The sequence below is a fragment of the Mustela erminea genome, chromosome 8 (genome assembly GCF_009829155.1).
Source record: "Mustela erminea isolate mMusErm1 chromosome 8, mMusErm1.Pri, whole genome shotgun sequence".
Lineage (NCBI taxonomy): Eukaryota > Metazoa > Chordata > Mammalia > Carnivora > Mustelidae > Mustela > Mustela erminea.
In genome coordinates, this window is record NC_045621.1 from 92695137 (window position 1) to 92714350 (window position 19214).

At 35.6% G+C, this 19214-nt stretch overlaps 1 protein-coding gene across 3 annotated transcripts in view; it reads right to left on the reverse strand.

The window, feature by feature from the left end:
- The window catches only part of THSD7B (thrombospondin type 1 domain containing 7B), an 855837-nt gene that overhangs the window by 228025 nt on the left and 608598 nt on the right, over positions 1–19214 (reverse strand). For all 3 annotated transcript variants that reach the window (XM_032353821.1, XM_032353819.1, XM_032353820.1), the window contains exons 13-14: positions 16757–16951; positions 10302–10565 (exon numbers count right to left, since the gene is read on the reverse strand). In XM_032353821.1, the coding sequence (XP_032209712.1) occupies positions 10302–10565; positions 16757–16951 (459 nt within the window). The remainder of the gene's footprint in view (positions 1–10301; positions 10566–16756; positions 16952–19214) is intronic.

The window sequence follows — 19214 nt, forward strand, 5'->3', positions numbered from 1 at the left end:
ATATACACACTATTATTGAACTACCAGAAAGAGAAACAATTCCATTTATAATTACATCTAAAGAATCAAAACCTAGGAATTTAACCAAGGGGATGAAAGACCTATAAACTGAAAACTGTGACACTGATAAAAGAAATTGAAGAATAAATGGAAAAATATTTTGTGCTAACGGACCAGAATTGATATTACCATGTCCATACTAATCAAAAGAATCCACATATTTATTGCAATCTTTACAAAAATTCCAATGGCATTTTTCAAAGAAATAAAAAAGAAGTCCTAAAATTTCTATAGAACCACAAACATCCCAAATAGCCAAACTAATTTTGAGAAAGAACAAAGCCAGAGATATCATGTCAAATATTAATGTCAAACTATACTACAAAACTAATCACAGTAGTATGATCTTGGCATTAGAAGCAGACTCATCTATCAATGTAACAGAATAGGTAACCCAGAAATAAACTGACCCCTATACAGTTAATTTATGACAAAGGAACCAAGAATATACTATGGAGTAAGTATAGTCTGTAATAAATACTGTTGGGAAAACTGTACAGCCACATGAAAAGAATAAAACTGGACTACTATTTTAAAGCTATACAAAAATTAATTCAAAATGCAATAAATACTTAACTAGGTAATACCTGGAAACATAAAACTCCTAGGAGAAAATAGGTGGTAAGTTTCTATAAATCAGTCTTTGCAATAATCTTTTAGGATTTGACACAAGAAGCAAAAGCAATAGAAGCAAAAATAAACTACGGGGACTATATCAAACTAAAAAGACTTCTGCCAAGCAAAGGAAGTGATCAACAAAATGGAAGGAACTTATAGAATGGAAGAAAGTATTTGTAAGTCATATCTGATAGGAGGTTAATAACCAAAATAAAGAATTCATACAACTCAGTAAAAAACAAAAAAACCCCAAAACACACACACACACACAGAAAAAGGAAAAGAATGGAAGTTGGTGCAGCCACTTTGGAAAACTGTAAAGATTCCTTAAGAAATTAAAAAAAGAGCTACCCATGACCTTGCAATCTTGCAATTGCACTACTAGGTATTTACCCCAAAGATACAGATGTAGTGAAAAGAGGGGCCATCTGTACCCCAATGTTCATAGTAGCAATGGCCACACTCACCAAACTGTGGAAAGATGTCCTTCAACAGAAAAATGGATAAAGAAGATATGGTCTATATGTACAATGCAGTATTCTGCCTCCCTGAGGAAGGATGAATACCCAACTTTTTTTTTTTTTTTTTTTATCAACATGGACAGGACTGAAAGAGATTATGCTAAGTGAAATAAGTCAAGGAGAGAGAGAGAGTCAATTATCATATGGTTTTACTTACTTGTGGAACATAAGACATAACACAGACGACATTGGAAGATGGAGAGAAATGTGCTGGGGGAAAATGGAGGGGGAGACAAACCATAAAAGACTGTGGACTCTGAGATACAAACTGAGGGCTTTAGAGGGGAAGAGGATGGGGGGTTGGGTGAGCCTGGTGGTGGGTATTAAGGAGGGCACGTATTGCATAGAGCAATGGGTGTGGTGCAAATATAGTGAATTTTGGAACACTGAAAAAAAAATTAAATTAAATTTTAAAAAAATCCAAAAACCCAAATTAGGAAGTGGGCAGAAGATCTGAATAGACTTTCAGACAGATAGATGGCGAACAAATACAAGAAAAGATACTCAACATCACTCATTATCTAGATGTAAATTGTAGCCACAACAAGAAATCACCTCGCATCTCTTAGAATGGCTATTATCAAAAAGACAAGAAATAACAAGTATTGGCAAGTATGTGGAGAAAGAATACTTGTGCACTGTTGGTAAGAATGTAAACTGGTTCAGGCATTATTGGAAACAGTATAAATGGTTCTCAGGAAATTAAAAATAGAACTATCAATGATTCAGCAATTCCACTTCCAGTATTTATCTGGGAAAAAAAAAAAGAAAACACTAACTTCAAAAGATATGTGTGCCTCATGTTCACTGAAGACTTATTTCCAATAGCAAAGCAACAGAAGTATCCACTGACGGTAGATAAATAAAACACAATGGAAAGGTACAACAGAGTATCACCTAGCAATAATAAGAAAAAAAAAAAATCTTGCTATTTGTGACAACACAGATGGACCTTGAGGGCATTATACTAAGTGAAGTAAGACAGAGAGAAGGACAAATACTGTATGAGCTCACTTATATGTGTGTGTGGCATTATGCTAAATGAAGTAAGACAGAGAGGACAAATACTGTATGAATTCACTTATATGTGTGTGTGGCAGGGGGACTACCACCACCAGTGATGAACACACACACACAACTCAACTCATAGACATAAGAAACAGACTGGTGGTGGTCAAAGGTAGAGAATTGGGAGTGGGCAAAATAGGTAAAAAGGAACAAACTTCCAGGTCTAAGTAAGTCATGGGGATGTAATATACAATAGATTATTAACTGTTTTGTACATTAGAAAGTTCTAAGTCTTAAAACATCACAATTGTAACTATGTATGTTAATTGATGTTAGACTTAATTGCTCCAATTTTACCATTTATATATAAATACTGAATCATTATGCTGTATGCCTCAAACTAACCTCTTGTATGTCAATAAAAATATTTTTTAAAGCTTGAATTATATTACCTCCTTTTCTTTTCACATATCACTTCCTGAAATGGTCTCGTATATACTTTTCATGTGGTGGCTTCTTTCTCCTGCTTCTTTCTTGCACTTCAAATTTTTGTCACTTCAGCAATGACAGTCTCTTCCACAAACAGTGTTGGGAAACGAAACAGTAACATGCAAAAGAATGAAACTGGACTATGAATACCCAACTTTTCTATCAACATGGACAAGACTGGAAGAGATTATGCTGAGTGAAATAAGTCAAGCAGAGAGAGTCAATTATATGGTTTCACTTATTTGTGGAGAATAAGAAATAACACGGAAGACGTGGGGAGATGGACAGAAGAAGGGAGTTGAGGGAAATTGGAGGGGGAGATGAACCATGAGAGACTATGGACTCTGAAAAATAATCTGAGGGTGATGAAGGCGCAGGGGGTAGGAGGTTGGGGGATCCTGGTGGTGGGTATTATGGAGGGCACGCATTGCATGGAGCACTGGGTGTGGTGCATAAACAATGAATTCTGTTACACTGAAAAGAAATTAAATTAAAAAAACTGAAAAAAAAAAAAGAATGAAACTAGACCATGATCTCACACCATACACAAAAAAATTCAAAATGGATTAAAGACCTAAATGTGAGACCTGAAACAATAAAAGCCTAGAGGAGAACACAGACAGTAATTTCTTTGACATTGGCCATAGAAACTTCTTTCTAGCAATGTCTCCTGATAGAGGGGAAACAAAAGCAAAAATAAACTATTGGGACTTCATCAAGGTAAAAAGCTTCTGCACTGTTAAGGAAATAACACTACAGAAGCCACCTTCAGAAGGGGAGAAGATATTGCAAATGACATCTCTGATAAAGAGCTAGTATCCAAAATATAAAGAACTTCTAAAACACAGCATCCAAAAAATGAATAATCCAATTAAAAAATGGGCCAAAGACATGAATAGACATCCAGATGGCTAAAAGATGCATGCAAAGATGCTCAACACCACTCACCATCAGGAAAATACAAATCAAAACTATGAGTTATAATCTCATACCTGTCAGAATGTCTAAAATGAACAACAGAAGACACAGGTGTTGGCAAGGATGTGGAGAGAGATCAACCCCTCTTGCTATTGGTGGGAATGCAAACTGACACAGACACTCTGGAAACCATACGGAGGTTCCTCAAAAAGTTAAAAATAGAACGACCCTACAATCTGGCAATCCTACTACTAGGATATGTACCCAAAGAATACAAAAACACTAACTCAAAAGAATACATGCCCCCTGATGTTTATAGCAGCACTATCAACAATAGCCAAATTATAGAAGCAGTGTAAAGGTCCATGAATTCATGAATGGATAAGGACGATGTGGTATGTATGTATGCATGTGTATGTATATATATGTATGATGGAATGTTATTGTTCCATTTGCAATGACTTGGATGGAGCTAGAGAATATTATGATAAGCAAAATCAGTCAGTCAGAGAAAGACCTACCACAGGACTTCATTCATATGTGGAATTTAAGAAACAAAGCAAGTGATTAAAGGTGGAAAAAAGGAGAGGAGAGAGGGAGGCAAACCAAGGAATGCACTCTGAACAACAGAAAACACTGCTAGTTACCAGAGAGGAGGTGCATGAGGTAGGGGGGAATGGGTTAAATAGACAATAGGGATTAAGGATTGTACTTGTAATGAGCACTGGGTACTGTATGGAAGTGTTAAAAAAAATCACTATATTATATACCCAAGAATAGTATTACACTGTATGTTAACTGGAATTTAAGTAGAAACTTAAGGGGTGCTTGGGTGGCTCAGTTGGTTAAGCACCTGACTCTTGATTTTGGCTCAGGTCATCATCTTAGGGTTGTGAAACAGAGCCCTACACTGGGCTCTGCACTAGGTGTGGAGCTTGCTTAAGATTCTCTCTACCCCTCCGCTCCTCAGTGTGAGCACATGCTCACTTTGTTGCTAAGAAAAAAAAAAAAAAAAAAGTAAAAGAAACTAGGATAGCTTTGGATTTGATCAGAACATTTAAAATTGGTGTGCAGAAGGAGAAGAATGGCAAAAAGTAGGCAGAGTTTAAAGAAACAAAAGCTGAGAACTTCCCAAACCTAAGGAAGGACTTACATATACATATCCAGGAAGCTGACAGAAGACTCCATTATCTCAATGCAAAAAATAAATTTTCCAAGAAACATTATATTGGAGCTGTCAAAAAAAAAAAATAGTCAATGGTAAAGAATCTGAAAGACAACCAGGGGAAAGAAGTTACTTAAAGAACCCCCTTTAGGCCATCAACAGATTTCTCAGCAGAAAGTCTACAGGTCGGGAGAGAATAGATGACACACCGATGACATACTCAAAGGGCTGAAAGATAAAAACTGTTAGCCAAGAACATGTGAGCCGCAAGTTATCTTTCAGACAGGAGGGAGAAATAAAGGCTTTCTCAAACTAAGAAAAGTTGAGGGAGTTCACCACCAACAGACTCACCAAAAATGCTGAAAGGGATTCAAGGTGGGATGAAAAGACACTAATCAGAGAGAGGAAAACATATCAAAGTGCAGAACAGTTTGATAAAGTTGAAAAATAGAAAGCAAACTCTGCTAGAATGCGTCTTAACCACTGAACTACAGTATAAAAGTTAAAAAATATTATAAATCATCATAGTGACTACAATTTGTTGAAGAGCACAAAGGCATAAATCATAAAAGAGGTAAACTGCGGCATCAGATATATACAAAGGAGGGATGAAAGGTAGAGAATCTATAGGCAAATGGAGATTAGTCATCAACACGAAATGGACAGTATTATCTGTGAGAAGTTTTAAGTAAGCTTCGTCGTAACTGTCAAGCAAAAATCTGGAATAGATTAATCAAAATAAAAAAGGGGGATACAGAGTATATCATTGTAGAAAAGTACCAATTTACAAGGGTAGGCAGAAAAAGGAAAAATACCCTCGAGATACACAACAAGAAAGCAAATAATAAAATGGCAGTGGTAAGTCCTTACATATCAGTAATTACTCTAAGTATAAATGGGTTGAATTCACCAATCAAAAGGTACAGAATGGCTGGATAGAAAAAAAGACAATCATATGATATGTACAGGAGACTCATGTCACCTTTAAAGACACTCATACACTCAAATTTTGAGGGAACAGAAGAATATATCTCATGCAAGTAGAAACCAAAATAAAGTAGGAATAGCAATACTTTGAAAAAATAGACTCCAGGCCAAAAAGCAAAAACAAAAACAAGAAATAAGAAACCAAGATTATTTAATAAAGGAGTCAATATATCAAGATGTAATATTCATAAATGTGTATATACACATCCATTATCAGAGCCCCTAAATGTATTAAGTAAATACTAACAAATGTGAAGAGAGATATAGACAATTATATAAAAACAGGTGGGGGGGGCGCCTGGGTGGCTCAGTGGGTTAAAGCCTCTGCCTTCGGCTCAGGTCATGATCCCAGGGTCCTGGGATCGAGCCCCACATCGGGCTCTCTGCTCAGCAGGGAACCTGCTTCCTCTTCTCTCTCTGCCTGCCTCTCTGCCTACTTGTGATCTCTGTCTGTCAAATAAATAAAATCTTTAAAAAAACAAAACAAAACAAAAAACAGTAGGGGAGTTCAACACCACACTGTCAGTAATGGATAGATCACCTGAATAGGGGAAAAAAAAACAAACCAAGGAAATGCTATAATTGAACTGTATTTTAAACCAAATAGATTTGACATATATAAAACATTCCATCTAACAGAAGAATATAGTTTCCTCAAGAAAAACTGAAAGGTTTCCTTTTAAGAACATGAAAAGACAAAATTGCCCACTCTCACCTCTCTTATTCGATACAGTACTAGAAGTCCTAACTGGAGAAATTAAATAAGACAAAAAATGGCATCCAAATCAGAAAGAAAGAAGTAAAATTGTCACTATTTGCAGTTGATAATTTGTGTATAGAAAATGTCAAAGACTCAGCCAAAAAACTATTGAAGTTAAGCAATTTCAGTAAAATTTCAAGATATAAAAAAAATTAACATACAGAAATCATTTATGTTACTATACACTAATTATGAAGCATCTGAAATATAAAACTACCCCATTTGCCATAGCACCAAAATAAACAGTAATAAATTTAACCACGTGAAAGATCTATACAATGAAATCTATAAAACTTACTTGAAAAAAATGGAAGTAGATACAACATATGGAAAAAAACAACCTGTGTTCGTGGTTCTGAAGCATTTTGTTTAAATATCCATGCTACCTAAGCCTTCTATAAAATCAATAGAACCAATGTAATCTGTCAAAATTCAAATGTCATTCTTCACATAAAGATAGAAATGGAACTACCAAGGATCCCAAATAGCCGAAGCATTCCTAAGGAAGAACAAATATGGGAATGTCACATTTCTTGATTTTAAATTATACTACAAAGTTATTGGAATAAAAACAGAATATTATTGGCATAAAAATGAAACAGAGACCAATGAAACAGAATTAAGAGCTCAGAATAAACCCATGCATTTTTTCCTCAAGAATTTTGATGGATTCCTATCTCACAGGTCTTTCACCTATTTAGAGTTTATCTTTGTGAATGGTTTAAGAGAATGGTTGAGTTTCATTGTTCTGTATATAGCTGTCCAATTTTCCCAGCAACATTTATTGTAAAGACTTTTCCACTGCATATTCTTTCCTGCTTTGAGCTGAGACGTCCTTCAATGGATAAATGGATTAAAGATATAGTCCATATATACAATGGAATATCACTCAGCCACCAGAGAGAATGAATACCCAATATTTACATCAATATGGATGGACCTGGAGGAGATTATGCTAAATGAACAATCAAACAGAAACAAGAATCGTATGGTTTCAGTTATTTGTGGAACATAAGAATAGCATGGAGGACATTAGGAGAAGTAAGGGGAAAGTGAAGGAGGGAAATCAGAGACAACCATGAGAGACTATGGACTCCAGGAAACAAACTGAGGGTTTCAGAAGGGAGGAGGATGGGGGGATGGGTGAGCACAGTCATGGGTATTAAGGAGGACATGTATTGCATGGAGCACTGGGTGTTTGTTATATGCAAATAATGAATCATGGAACATTACATAAAAAACTAAGGATGTACTGTAATGTGACATACATAACAACAACAAACAAACAAACAAACAAACAAACATGCATTTTCAGTGAACTAATACTTGATAAGGGAAGAAATAAAACCTAATGGGGAAATGGTTTCTTCAAATGGTGTTGGGAGAACAATGCAAAACAATGAATTAGACCCCTGTTTTACAGCACTCCAAAAATAACTCAAAATATATCAAAGCCTTAAATAAAAAACCTGATATCAGGAATCTCCTAGAAAAAAAGGTTTTAAAGAAGCTCTTTAACACTGTTCTTGGTAATGTTTCTCACAGGTCACCAGAGCAAACAAAACAAAACAAAACAAAATAGGAATACATCAAACTTAAGCTTTTGCATAGCAAAGAAAACAATCAAGAAAATGAAATGGCGACAGAGCTAATGAGAGAAATTTTTTGCCAACCATGTATCTGATAGCAGGTTAATACCCAAAATATATAAAGAACATTTTCAATCTAACTATGAAATAGGAAGAGAAACAGACAATTTCCCAAAGACATCCAAATGGCCAAGAGGTACAGGAAAAGATGCTCAACATAACTAACCATCAGGCAAATGCAACTCAAAACCAGGGTGAAATAACACCATAACCATTAGAATGCTTTTAATTAAGAAAAGAAATAATGGGTGTTGAGGAGGATGTGGAGAAAAGGGAACTCTTGTACACTGTTGTGGGAATGTACATTTCCTCAACCACTCTGTTAAACAATATTAAAGTTACTCAAAAATTAACCGATCTACTATAGGATACAACAATCTCACAGCTGGATATATACCCAAAGGAAATGAAAATAGAGTACCCAAGAAATATATATACTCCCATGTTCATTGCAACATTTTTCACAATAGCCAAAATATGGAAAAATCTTAAGTGCCCATCAACAGATGAATGGATAAAGAAGATGCGATCTATATTTGTTAAAATATATCTCGTATCAAAAAATGAAACATTTGGCCAAAGGAATGATAACCTACCATTTATGACAATGTGGATAGACCCTGAGGACATTATAGCAAGTAAGGTAAGTTAAAGAAAGGCATGTACTGTAGGTTATCACTTATATGTGGAATTTAAAGAAGTCAAATTTGTAAAAACAGTAGAATGGTGGTTACCAGGAGATGAGGGATGGAGTGGAGTGGTTAGGACAGATATTATCAAACTGTTTAAATTTATAATGAGTAGTTCATAAGTACTAGAGATTTGATGCACAGTATAGTGAATACACACACCAATTTTGTATTATAATCAAACTTGCTAAACGACTGGTACTTAATTATTCCAACCACTAAGAAATAACTCTGTAATGTGATAGTGATGCTAATTATCACTACAGTGCCAATCACTACCATATGAATAATCAAACGGACATACTGTAACCTTAAATTTACACATTGGAAGTCAAATATATTTCAATGGGAAAAAGGAAAATCTAGTTTTGGAAAATGAACCAATATATATATAAAAACCAAAAACAAAAATTAAAGTTAACCAGTTTTGGCTTCCATAAAATGGGTCCACAGCTTGCTTATGGTGTGTATAATGTTTCTCTGAGTCAAGCTACTGAAGAAAATTTTTTAGAGTAACCCAGGAAGCAGAGCCAATGATATCACCAATTAAAGGGTTATTAAGCCTTAGGGTGTGTTCACAAGATGATACAGGCATATCTTGAACAGTTAATCCATTGACTATGAAGACAAACTGTCATTTACCTGACTTCTATAACAAATGAATTCAACTCACCATAATTATTATTGAGAAAGCTTATTAAAACAAATACTTTGATGATAGAGACCAAATCTTTTTTCCTCCTAGAGTTTGCCAAACATGAATTCTTTCATATGCTCTGTAAAATTCCTTACCATTTTAGTCTTACAAAAAAAAATATACAAACTAGAGTTTGAAATTCATTATGTTACATTGTAATCACTAATCTCAGCATCCCCTATCAACCTTCATCCCGACTAGATTGAGTCTCATTCTTTTCTCCATTCACCCCTCTTTCAAATTCTCCCAAGGTTCAAAAAAGGCAGTCTTCTCCTTGATTAACAGCTCACAAAATTCTCCCCGATGGTGCATTGCAAAACACTTTAAGTCAATGTTTCCATTGGCAATTTGTCAACTACCTTAGAAGAAATCCAAGGCCTGATGCTTTCTATGTGTATGATCAGAGCACCAAAGACCACCACAAAATATATTTTGTATTAAATACGGCTTTTCTAATGAAGTAAAGCAACTGCACTCATCCACAGTTAACTAAGTGGTCAATGGTAAAGTATAGAGTTAGGAGAGTCAAAGATCCAAAATAATCACATTCCAAATAATCAGTAAAATATGGACACATATATTCCAAATGCCTATATTTTATGAAAGGCAGTGTGTTATTAACAAAGGAAAACTGAAAGAAATATTATAGAACAAAGCTACTAATTCTAGATTTGGATACACCTCCTGGCTATATGTGTATGTTCCCATGTCCTTATGTTCCTCCTCATCCATTTCCTTACCAGAGCTGCTGCAGTGGGAGGGGTCAACAGGTCTTCCGTTTTTATCAGAGCAGGCTATTGCTCGAAAGCGCAGGCCTTTTCCACATTCTTTGCTGTCTCCTTGTACCCGATATCCTCGTTGAGACTCCCTTCTGCCTTCTGGAAGAATGCAATCTGACCAGTTTCCATAAGGCTGAGATATAAATACATCACAAGGGCACAGTTCTGTTTCTATGAGAGGGTACAGGTCAGAGTCCTGGCATTTCTCTTTCTTCCTGCTTTTCCCTGTTTCAAAAACAAAATAAAACACTGATATATTAATTTCCAATCTGTTTTGTTGAAAGTCACATTATTGTCTTTACTAATGTTTATTTACTAAACATCAAATAAAATATGGCCTTCCCCTGCCCTTCTCCACAACGCAACCCCCCTTTTTTTCCATGAAAGCAAATCCTACGACAATGGAAGCAATTCTCAAAGCAACTGTGAAATTAAAGTTAATTTGAGGGGCGCCTGGGTGACTCAGTCTGTTAAACATCTGCCTTTGGCTGGGATCAAGCCCCACATCAGGCTCCTTACTCAGCAAGAAGCCTGCTTCTCCCTTTCCCTCTGCTTGGTGCTCCCCCGGCTCATATACTCTGTCAAACAAAATAAAATAATAAAGATAATTTGGAAAAAATTTAAAAATGGTTTATATTGGATAGTGGCAAAAAAAAAAAAAGAAACTGAAAGCTGTTTGCTACAGTGACTCAACAGCTGGAAAGTTTTTGTTTATATGATTTTCTCTATAACTTGTTGGTAAGAACAAACAGATTACTTTGTTTTCCTGAAAATTAATGGTTTCCAGGGAAACCAACAAAACACTGGAAATAGTAACATCCTGTCCTTTTGATGTGCGTTTTTGGAAACAGTTTATTTATTCAAAGAACAAAATGATATCTCATCCAATGGCCCTGGAGTGAGGCTAGGTGCCACTCGGGGTGAGAGTGACAAAGTTGAACTTATTTTGGTCCTTGCTATCAGGCAGCTCACAAATGCTGACACAATAGAAGGAAATAAATGGTCAAATAATGTTGGGCAATTTAATCTGAGAAAAAGTTATGACTTCCACTTTGAAAGACTTTTTTAACCTAAGTATTCTAGAATATGACTTTACCTTAACCAATTGACTTTGATGGAGCTTTTAGCTGTGATCCTGTCTTTGAGTAATGAGAATGCAGAATTATTTCCCATTGCTGAGTACTTGATAATCATGTTTAATGGGATTTCAAGTCCACATGTAACTTGATTCAACTTTCCTGCCAACACACTTCTGCTAGATTCCTAAACGTTTTCTAATAGATCTGATTATATTTTGTTTCATCATTAATAAGTCATCAGCTAGAGTCTTGGCTGGTTATAAAAAAATATGAAGTAGGCTGCTTTATTGGTCTTATTCCCAGTGTTTATAGGGGTTTTAGAAAAGCTTGATTTAAGCTGATGCATGGGATATTACCTCATTGTCAAAGAATTTATACACAATTTTATAGTTGTTGCCTGGATGACTGGCTCTATGGTCTGACATGTTGCTTACGGTCATAATAAATAATGATTCCTGCAGGGTCTGAAAGATGTTGCTGGAGCTTCAGCCATGCCACTCTCTCTCTCTGGGAGGATGTATTCACTTGCATTTACCATTAGGAGCACTTAATGAGAAAATGTTTGAGAAACACAGTCTTTATGGTGGTGAGAATTTACTGGTTGAAAAATAGGTCTATGTGTGGTTTCTTCCTACCAACACCCAGCATATTGAAGTCTCTGGCGCTTCTTAAATGTCTCCATCTCTTCAATTTCTATTCTCTTCTCAACTTAAGCCTGGAATCAGAGTCCACTTATTTCCTGACACTCTACTTACTATTGACAAAGTAATAAAACAAATGAAGCCCTGGAATGTTTCTCTACGTTACCCTTCAGGCTTAATCATTCAATGATTGTTGAGAATGTTGATAACACCATCACTGTTGAAATAGTCTTCCCAAATTCCATTGTACCTTGTACCTTACCTCACCCCCGCAATCCCTCTGGGAAGATCACATTTGTTTGTTACATTATTTCCCTTCTCTACATCTCTTACATCTCTTAACTGATGGGCCTTCTCAGGGCACTGTCCTAGGTTCTCTTCTTTTCTGATCCGTTATCTTCACTCACGAGTTTAAAAGACCCTCTATATCTCTTAAATTCTTATTACCTCCATTCTAGGTTTCTAGCTCAAGCTTCTGAGCCACAGACTAGAACCTAAATGGCCTATCAAACTCAACCTGGCAAAGTCATACTCAACCTCTTCACACCTGGGCCTTGCTTTCTTCATCTTCATTTCCCAATTATCTCAAGAAGGCCAAGTCGAAATCTAAAATGCCACGTTTGAATTCTATTATACTATCTGCATCTATCTGTTTAATGACAAAGATCTAGTATTTTAAATGACTTATCTCTTGAATCAGTCCTTGTTTCCATTCTGACCAATACCACCCATATGTAGCCCATCTCCAAATCTCTTAAATCCCTGCAACACCTTCTTCCAATATTTTATAGCCATTGTACTTCATATTCCCCCAGTCTTCTGCCCACACTGCAACTAGAAGCAGCTCACAAAGATGGAAATTCGATCACATCATTTATCTACTTAAAACTCCTCATTGACTTACCATATTTCATAGAATGAAGTCTAGACCCTCTGCTATGGTCATTAAGGCTCTATGGTACTGAGACCATTAGGACCTGCCTCCTATCTAAGTTGTGTCATTCTGCCTCTGGCATGTTACAAGCTAGACATACTGCACATCTTTCAGTTCCTAGAGATTACTCATTGGTTTCTGGCCTTTGCATTTTTTAATTACTTTTAATACCATAATGTATTATTTGCCCCAGGGGTACAGGTCTGTGAATCGTCATGCTTACACATCTCACAGCACTCACCATATCACATACCCTCCCCAGTGTCCGTAACACAACCACCCTCTCCCTACCGGCCTTTGCATTTCTTACGCCAAAAGTTATCTTAAGTTCCAACCTCCCTGCATGGTCTAGTTAATGTCTACTTGTCCTTGAAGTCCAAACTAATATATTACCATTGCCAGAAAGCCATTCTTGAGACTCTTCATCTCAGGAATGTAAAAGGTACTCTTCTGTACTGTCTTTACTCTGCCTATCACAAACTGCCTTTCCAAGTATGTTCGCTCCCCAGTTTTTGGAATTTGTAATTATGCTACCTTAGATGGCAAAATGGACTTTGTAGATGTGACTGGGATTATGGGCCTTGAGAGGAGATTATTCTGGATTATCTGGGTAGGTACAACCTAATCACATGTCTTAAAATTAGAAAACCTTTCCTAAGAGATAGTCACACATAATGTTACTGAACTTCAAGATGGAAGAAGAGTCATTAGCCAAGGAATATGGATGGCCTCTAGAAGCTAGGGGGAAGGAAAAAAAATACATTTTCCCCTAGAGCCTCCAGAAAGCCATACAGTTCCACCAACATCTTGTTTTCAGCCTTTTGAAACTGAAGTTTGTTTTAGACCTACATAACTAGGAGATCATACATTTGTGTTATTTTAAAGCCACTCAATTTGTGGTAATTTGTTACAGCAATAAGAATTTAAAGTAGCACTAATACAGCTTTTGTCAGAAATTCTATATTGTGCTTTAATTGTAATAAAATCTCTATCTTCCATTATACTATAAACTCTTAAATTAGGATCATGTCTATTCCCTAGTAGTATTCCTAAGGCATAGCATGCATAAGTGATCAATAAAAATGTTCATTAAGAAAAGGAGATTTTAAAAAGTGTGGTAGGGGGAAAAAGGAAGACAAAAGGAGTAAGTGAGAGCAAGAAAGAGGAGGAAGAAAAATATTCGTCTATAAGGCAACCAAAAGTTGCTGGCAGAACAAGTATTCTGTATGAATATATGCACTCTCTGTATTTGGGATAACCTTAAATAGAGGACATCACTGTTTGGGGATGGATTTGAGTATGTTAATACAGAAATGGTTCTCAAGAAACAAATTATTAGTGGTTCTTTACTTTGATAACATAGTAAAAGAAAAAGAAAATCAGTATTAATCTTTGGATCAAGAACTAGTTTACTACTAAAACACAAGTTAACAAACACACACACAAAAACAACAACAATAGCAAAAAAAAAAAAAATAATAAATAAATTAAAAAAAAAAAAAGATGGGGCACCTGGGTGGCTCAGTGGGTTAAAGCCTTAGCCTTTGGCTCAGGTCTTGATCCCAGGGTCCTGGGATCAAGCCCCGCATCAGGCTCTCTGCTAGGCAGGGAGCCTGCTTCCCTTCCTCTCTCTCTGCCTGCCTCTCTGCCTACCTGTGATCTCTGTCAAATATATAAATAAAATCTTTAATAAAAAAAAAAAGAAAGAAAAGAAAAAGAAAACCAATCCCTAATATAATTGTTAAGACATTCCCCCCCCTTAAGTGAGATGGAAATTTATGACTTTTGTTTCAATAACATAAAACTATTAAATATGTTTTATTTATCCAGTTATTTTACATATTAATAACCTAAACCAATATATCAATAGATTATTTTCAGCACTTATAAACAACTGCTATAATTAACATTCAATCCAAAACCTGTGATGATATAGTTTAGGTACAACACCCAAGACATCCAGATACTGAAGTTTCATGTTAAAAATGGAAAAGAGAAAAACACTAGATGGTCCCTTATTCCATGGAGTAGCTTGTATTTTTGTCTACATGCTTCTTTATGTGTCTGTATTAAAGAGAATCACAGTTTTATGGTCTAAGTCCACCTTTTACTACCATTCATGTAAGAGATTGATTTTACCACCAAACTACATGTGAGAGACTGAAATACAAACATAGTACCACAACAATAAAAAATGTCTTAAGTAAAAAATTTCAATTCACTACTGCCTACTGCACACTCAGTGATACAGAATTGTTGTTTTTTCCCCCCCACATCTCATGCGGTTCATGAAATTGACCAGTTGGTGTCTCCAAGACATGAAGACACACAGATCAATTACCCAGCAAAAAGCATAACCAATAATTTAGAAAAATTCTGAGTAATTTTTTTTTTAGTAGGAGTAATTCTTGGAATAGAGTTTGGAGAAAAATGTACAATGGTTCTTTCAATATTTATGTAAAAAGTGTATTTTAAATAAGCCAAATGCTTACTTAGTTTTGACAGTTCAAAATAAACTGTACTAGTTCAATAAATAACTTAGGTTCTTCTATATTCCCATGGTCAACTTGCAGATACAAAATACTATTAGTACACTCAAGAACAGAAAGCTGGCCAGTAATTAAATCCTTGTTTTCCCTCTAAAGGATATTCTCATCCCAAAGATGGAGAATTGCCAGGATGATGGCTTCTGAAGCCTTACACATGAACGTGCACACCAAGTTTTACTGTTGCCGGTGAACTTGAAATTACTCCTGTCAAACACATTCCACCCCGTTATATTCCCTAGAAGAACTTTTTTCATCTTAGAAACACAAGCAGTGTTGCACAAAGTTATGTACTCATAGATTTTTGTAGAAGAGAACACAAAGTACAGCATATTTTTTGTTTCTATTTGATTAGAGTTTACCTACTTATGAATGGGCTTCTGATTTGTGTGTAGAAACCCCGTGACAGGCTCTCATCGATTAAGTAAATCCATTAGAGTTAAATTTAAAACATAATCTTGTAAGCCATACATTCAAACAAGGGGAATTTGAAACCGAGAGAATTAGCTCTTGAACTTCTTGTAATAACAAATGGTCTTCTGTGCTTAATTCGTCAATGTCAACAACAATTATATTATCCCAATGATTATTTTGGCATTTTTCCTTTGGGCCTTTATTACCTAAATTAAGTTTTCTGCATATTCAAATACAACTAAAAGAAACTGTGGGATATTTATCTAGCCAAGAAATACAATATACTATACTACATCAATTATTTGTACATTATAGGCAAAAATTGCCCCAGCACCTTCATTCAACTATTAATTGATTTTATATCCATTAAATTGCATGGATGTAAACAGAGCCAAAATAATAGACCACAAAAGCAGAACCTACATATATAATTTGACTTCTATCTTACAATTAAAATTCTAAAATGTCAAATTGTTTATAAAGTAATGGCAAAAGAGAATGATCTAGATTAGATCTGCCTATTGAGGCATTTTGCACATCAGTCACTGCTTTCAGCCCTGCCAAGATCCTTCACACCATTCACATCACAAGTATTAATTTAGTACATATTATGTGCCAGGCATAGGTGCATTAGATGCATAGCATCAGGAAGGATAATTTTTATGACCACTCTAAAGTCTATCAAGGGCTGAGAAAAGGAGAGACCCGATATAATCTCTAGTATTCCTGAAGTTTCCATTCTCTTTTGCAGGTTCAGAAGTGCATCCCTGTCTGAAGCTAAGAAATGAAAGGTATACCCTACCTGTGAGCTGTCGCCGTCGACTTCGGGTTGTTTCACAATTTGTGGAGCAGGGAGTAAACTTGGACCAAACCGTGAAGGTGCAGTCATCTCGACACGGGACTGTGCATTCTTGTACAAGGGGAGGCATGCCATTTGTCTGCTTGAGGCATTCCATCATTTCTGCCGACTGGTTATCATCAGAGACACAGGAGACCGCTTTAAAAAAAAATGAATTCTTTTGTTATTATTTTGATTAAATCAGTCTGTTGCTTGTACTTCAACAAAATAGCAGAATCCCCCAATGTCTGAAAATTTGGTTAACACTGTGATTGGAAAAGGTGTTCAACACCGCTAACCTTATTTCTCTCTGGAAATTAAACGTTTAAGGTTGCCAGTGGGGGTATCTGAAGATTTAATAGGTTTCATTATTAATTCAATTTGGTTGCACTGACAGCAACCAAAATAACTTCCAGTAATTTATTGTACATAAGCTTGTGAGTATCTGATCTCTAGGGATGATCTAAAACTAAGAAAGAATGTGTAAGAGTAAAACGAGGACAAAAAAGGGACAAGACCATGAATATCATGTGAATTGTTCTTTGATTTTAATTTACTTCTCTTTAATTTACTTCTCTTAATTTACTTTTCTTTACTTCTCTTAATTTACTTCTCTTTTCTTTAATTTACTTTGATTTTAATTTACTTCTCTTTAAAATACTTCTATTTTTGTTATATTTGTTATATATATTATTATATATATTATGTTATATTATATATTATTATATAATTATATATTATATATATTTGTTTTATTTATTATCCTTATTAACATTTCAGGAGAAAATTTTTAAATTTTTTCAAGTATAGGCATAATCTATCCAGGTAACTCCCATTACAGATATCAATTTCAGATAATTCAAAATTTACTTCACAAACTTTAACTAGAAGGTCTCTAGTCATACCATAAAACAACTAATAATCTTGAGGTAAAGAACTTAAGAAATTTTGTAAATTCTGTATTTGATTCTTTAAGCTAGTGACTTTTTATTCATTTATACAGGGTATTTTCTGTATCTTTTATTCACCCTAATTATGAACTTTGTAGGGATCTTTGTAGCCTCTAGACCCATACTGGCACTATTGACATTTTAGGTTGGACACTGCATAGGTATTTGTTTCTTGTGCGCCGGAAGACATTTAGCAGCATCTTTGGCCTTTACCTACTAGATGTCAGCAGCACATACACCCTCCCAGTTGTGAAAACCAAAAGCTCCAGACATTGTCAAATGTTGCCCCAGGTGAAAACTACTCTTCTAAACTCATTGCTAACCACGGAGATCTAGGAGAACACGTAGATTCTATGGCATGACCTTGGACCTACTGCATCAGCATCTCTGGAGCAGAATTCTAGGCATATATTTTTGTCTTTAAGTGTCCCAGGTGGTTCTGCTGCAGCCTGCCCACAGACAACCCATTTTTGGCATGGTGCCTGTGGATATAGGGTAGGTTAATCGGTATTTGCTAAATTGTTCATCCTAAAATCCCAGTTTAAGATAATTTTTATGACAACTCTAAAATCTACCAAGTTATAAGGAATAAACACACCACAGCTTAGGATCAACATTGTTAAGAATCAACTTTATATGAAAAGTTTTATAATGCAGGGTAACTGTATATAGGGAGGCCACTTAATTGCTCATTCTTATATTCTGAACTTTTTTTTCAAAAAATTTATTTTTTCAGTGTTCCAAGATTCATTATGTATCACACCCCGTGCTCCATGCAATATGTGCCCTCCTTAATACCTACCACCAGGCTCACCCATCGCCCTGCCCTTCTCCCTTCCAAAACCCTCAGTTTCTCAGAGTCCACAGTCTCTCATGGTTTGTCTCCCCCTCCAATTTTCCCTATTTCTCTTTTCCTTTCCTTCTCCTAATGTCCTCCATGTTATTCCTTATGTTCCACAAGTAAGTAAAAGCATACAATTAACTTTATCTGCTTTACTTATTCCACTCAGCCTGTCCATGTGGATGTAAAAATTGGGTATTCATCCTTTCTGATGGCTGAGTAATATTCCATTGTGTATATGGACCATATCTTCTTTATCCATTCGTTTGTTGAAGGGCATCTTGGCTCTTTTTACAGTTTGGTGACCGTGGCCATTGCTGCTATGAACATATGGCCCTTCTTTTCACTACATCTGTATCTTTGGGGTAAATACCCAGTTTCATTATTCTGAGCACAAAGAACAACTCAATCTGATTTTTTTTTTTTTCTTAATAACCGAAAGCCAAATCCATCCAATGTTTTAGGACCAAGGAGTTAGCTAAGATGACAATGAATGTATATACAATACTTCCCAGTTTGTACATCTGCTCTGTGCCAGGTGGAGTTATTCACTGGTTTTGAGCAATTTTTGCTTTTGTTTTTAATCTATATTATAGGAACAAAATCCATTCCAACAAGGTCAATATCACCT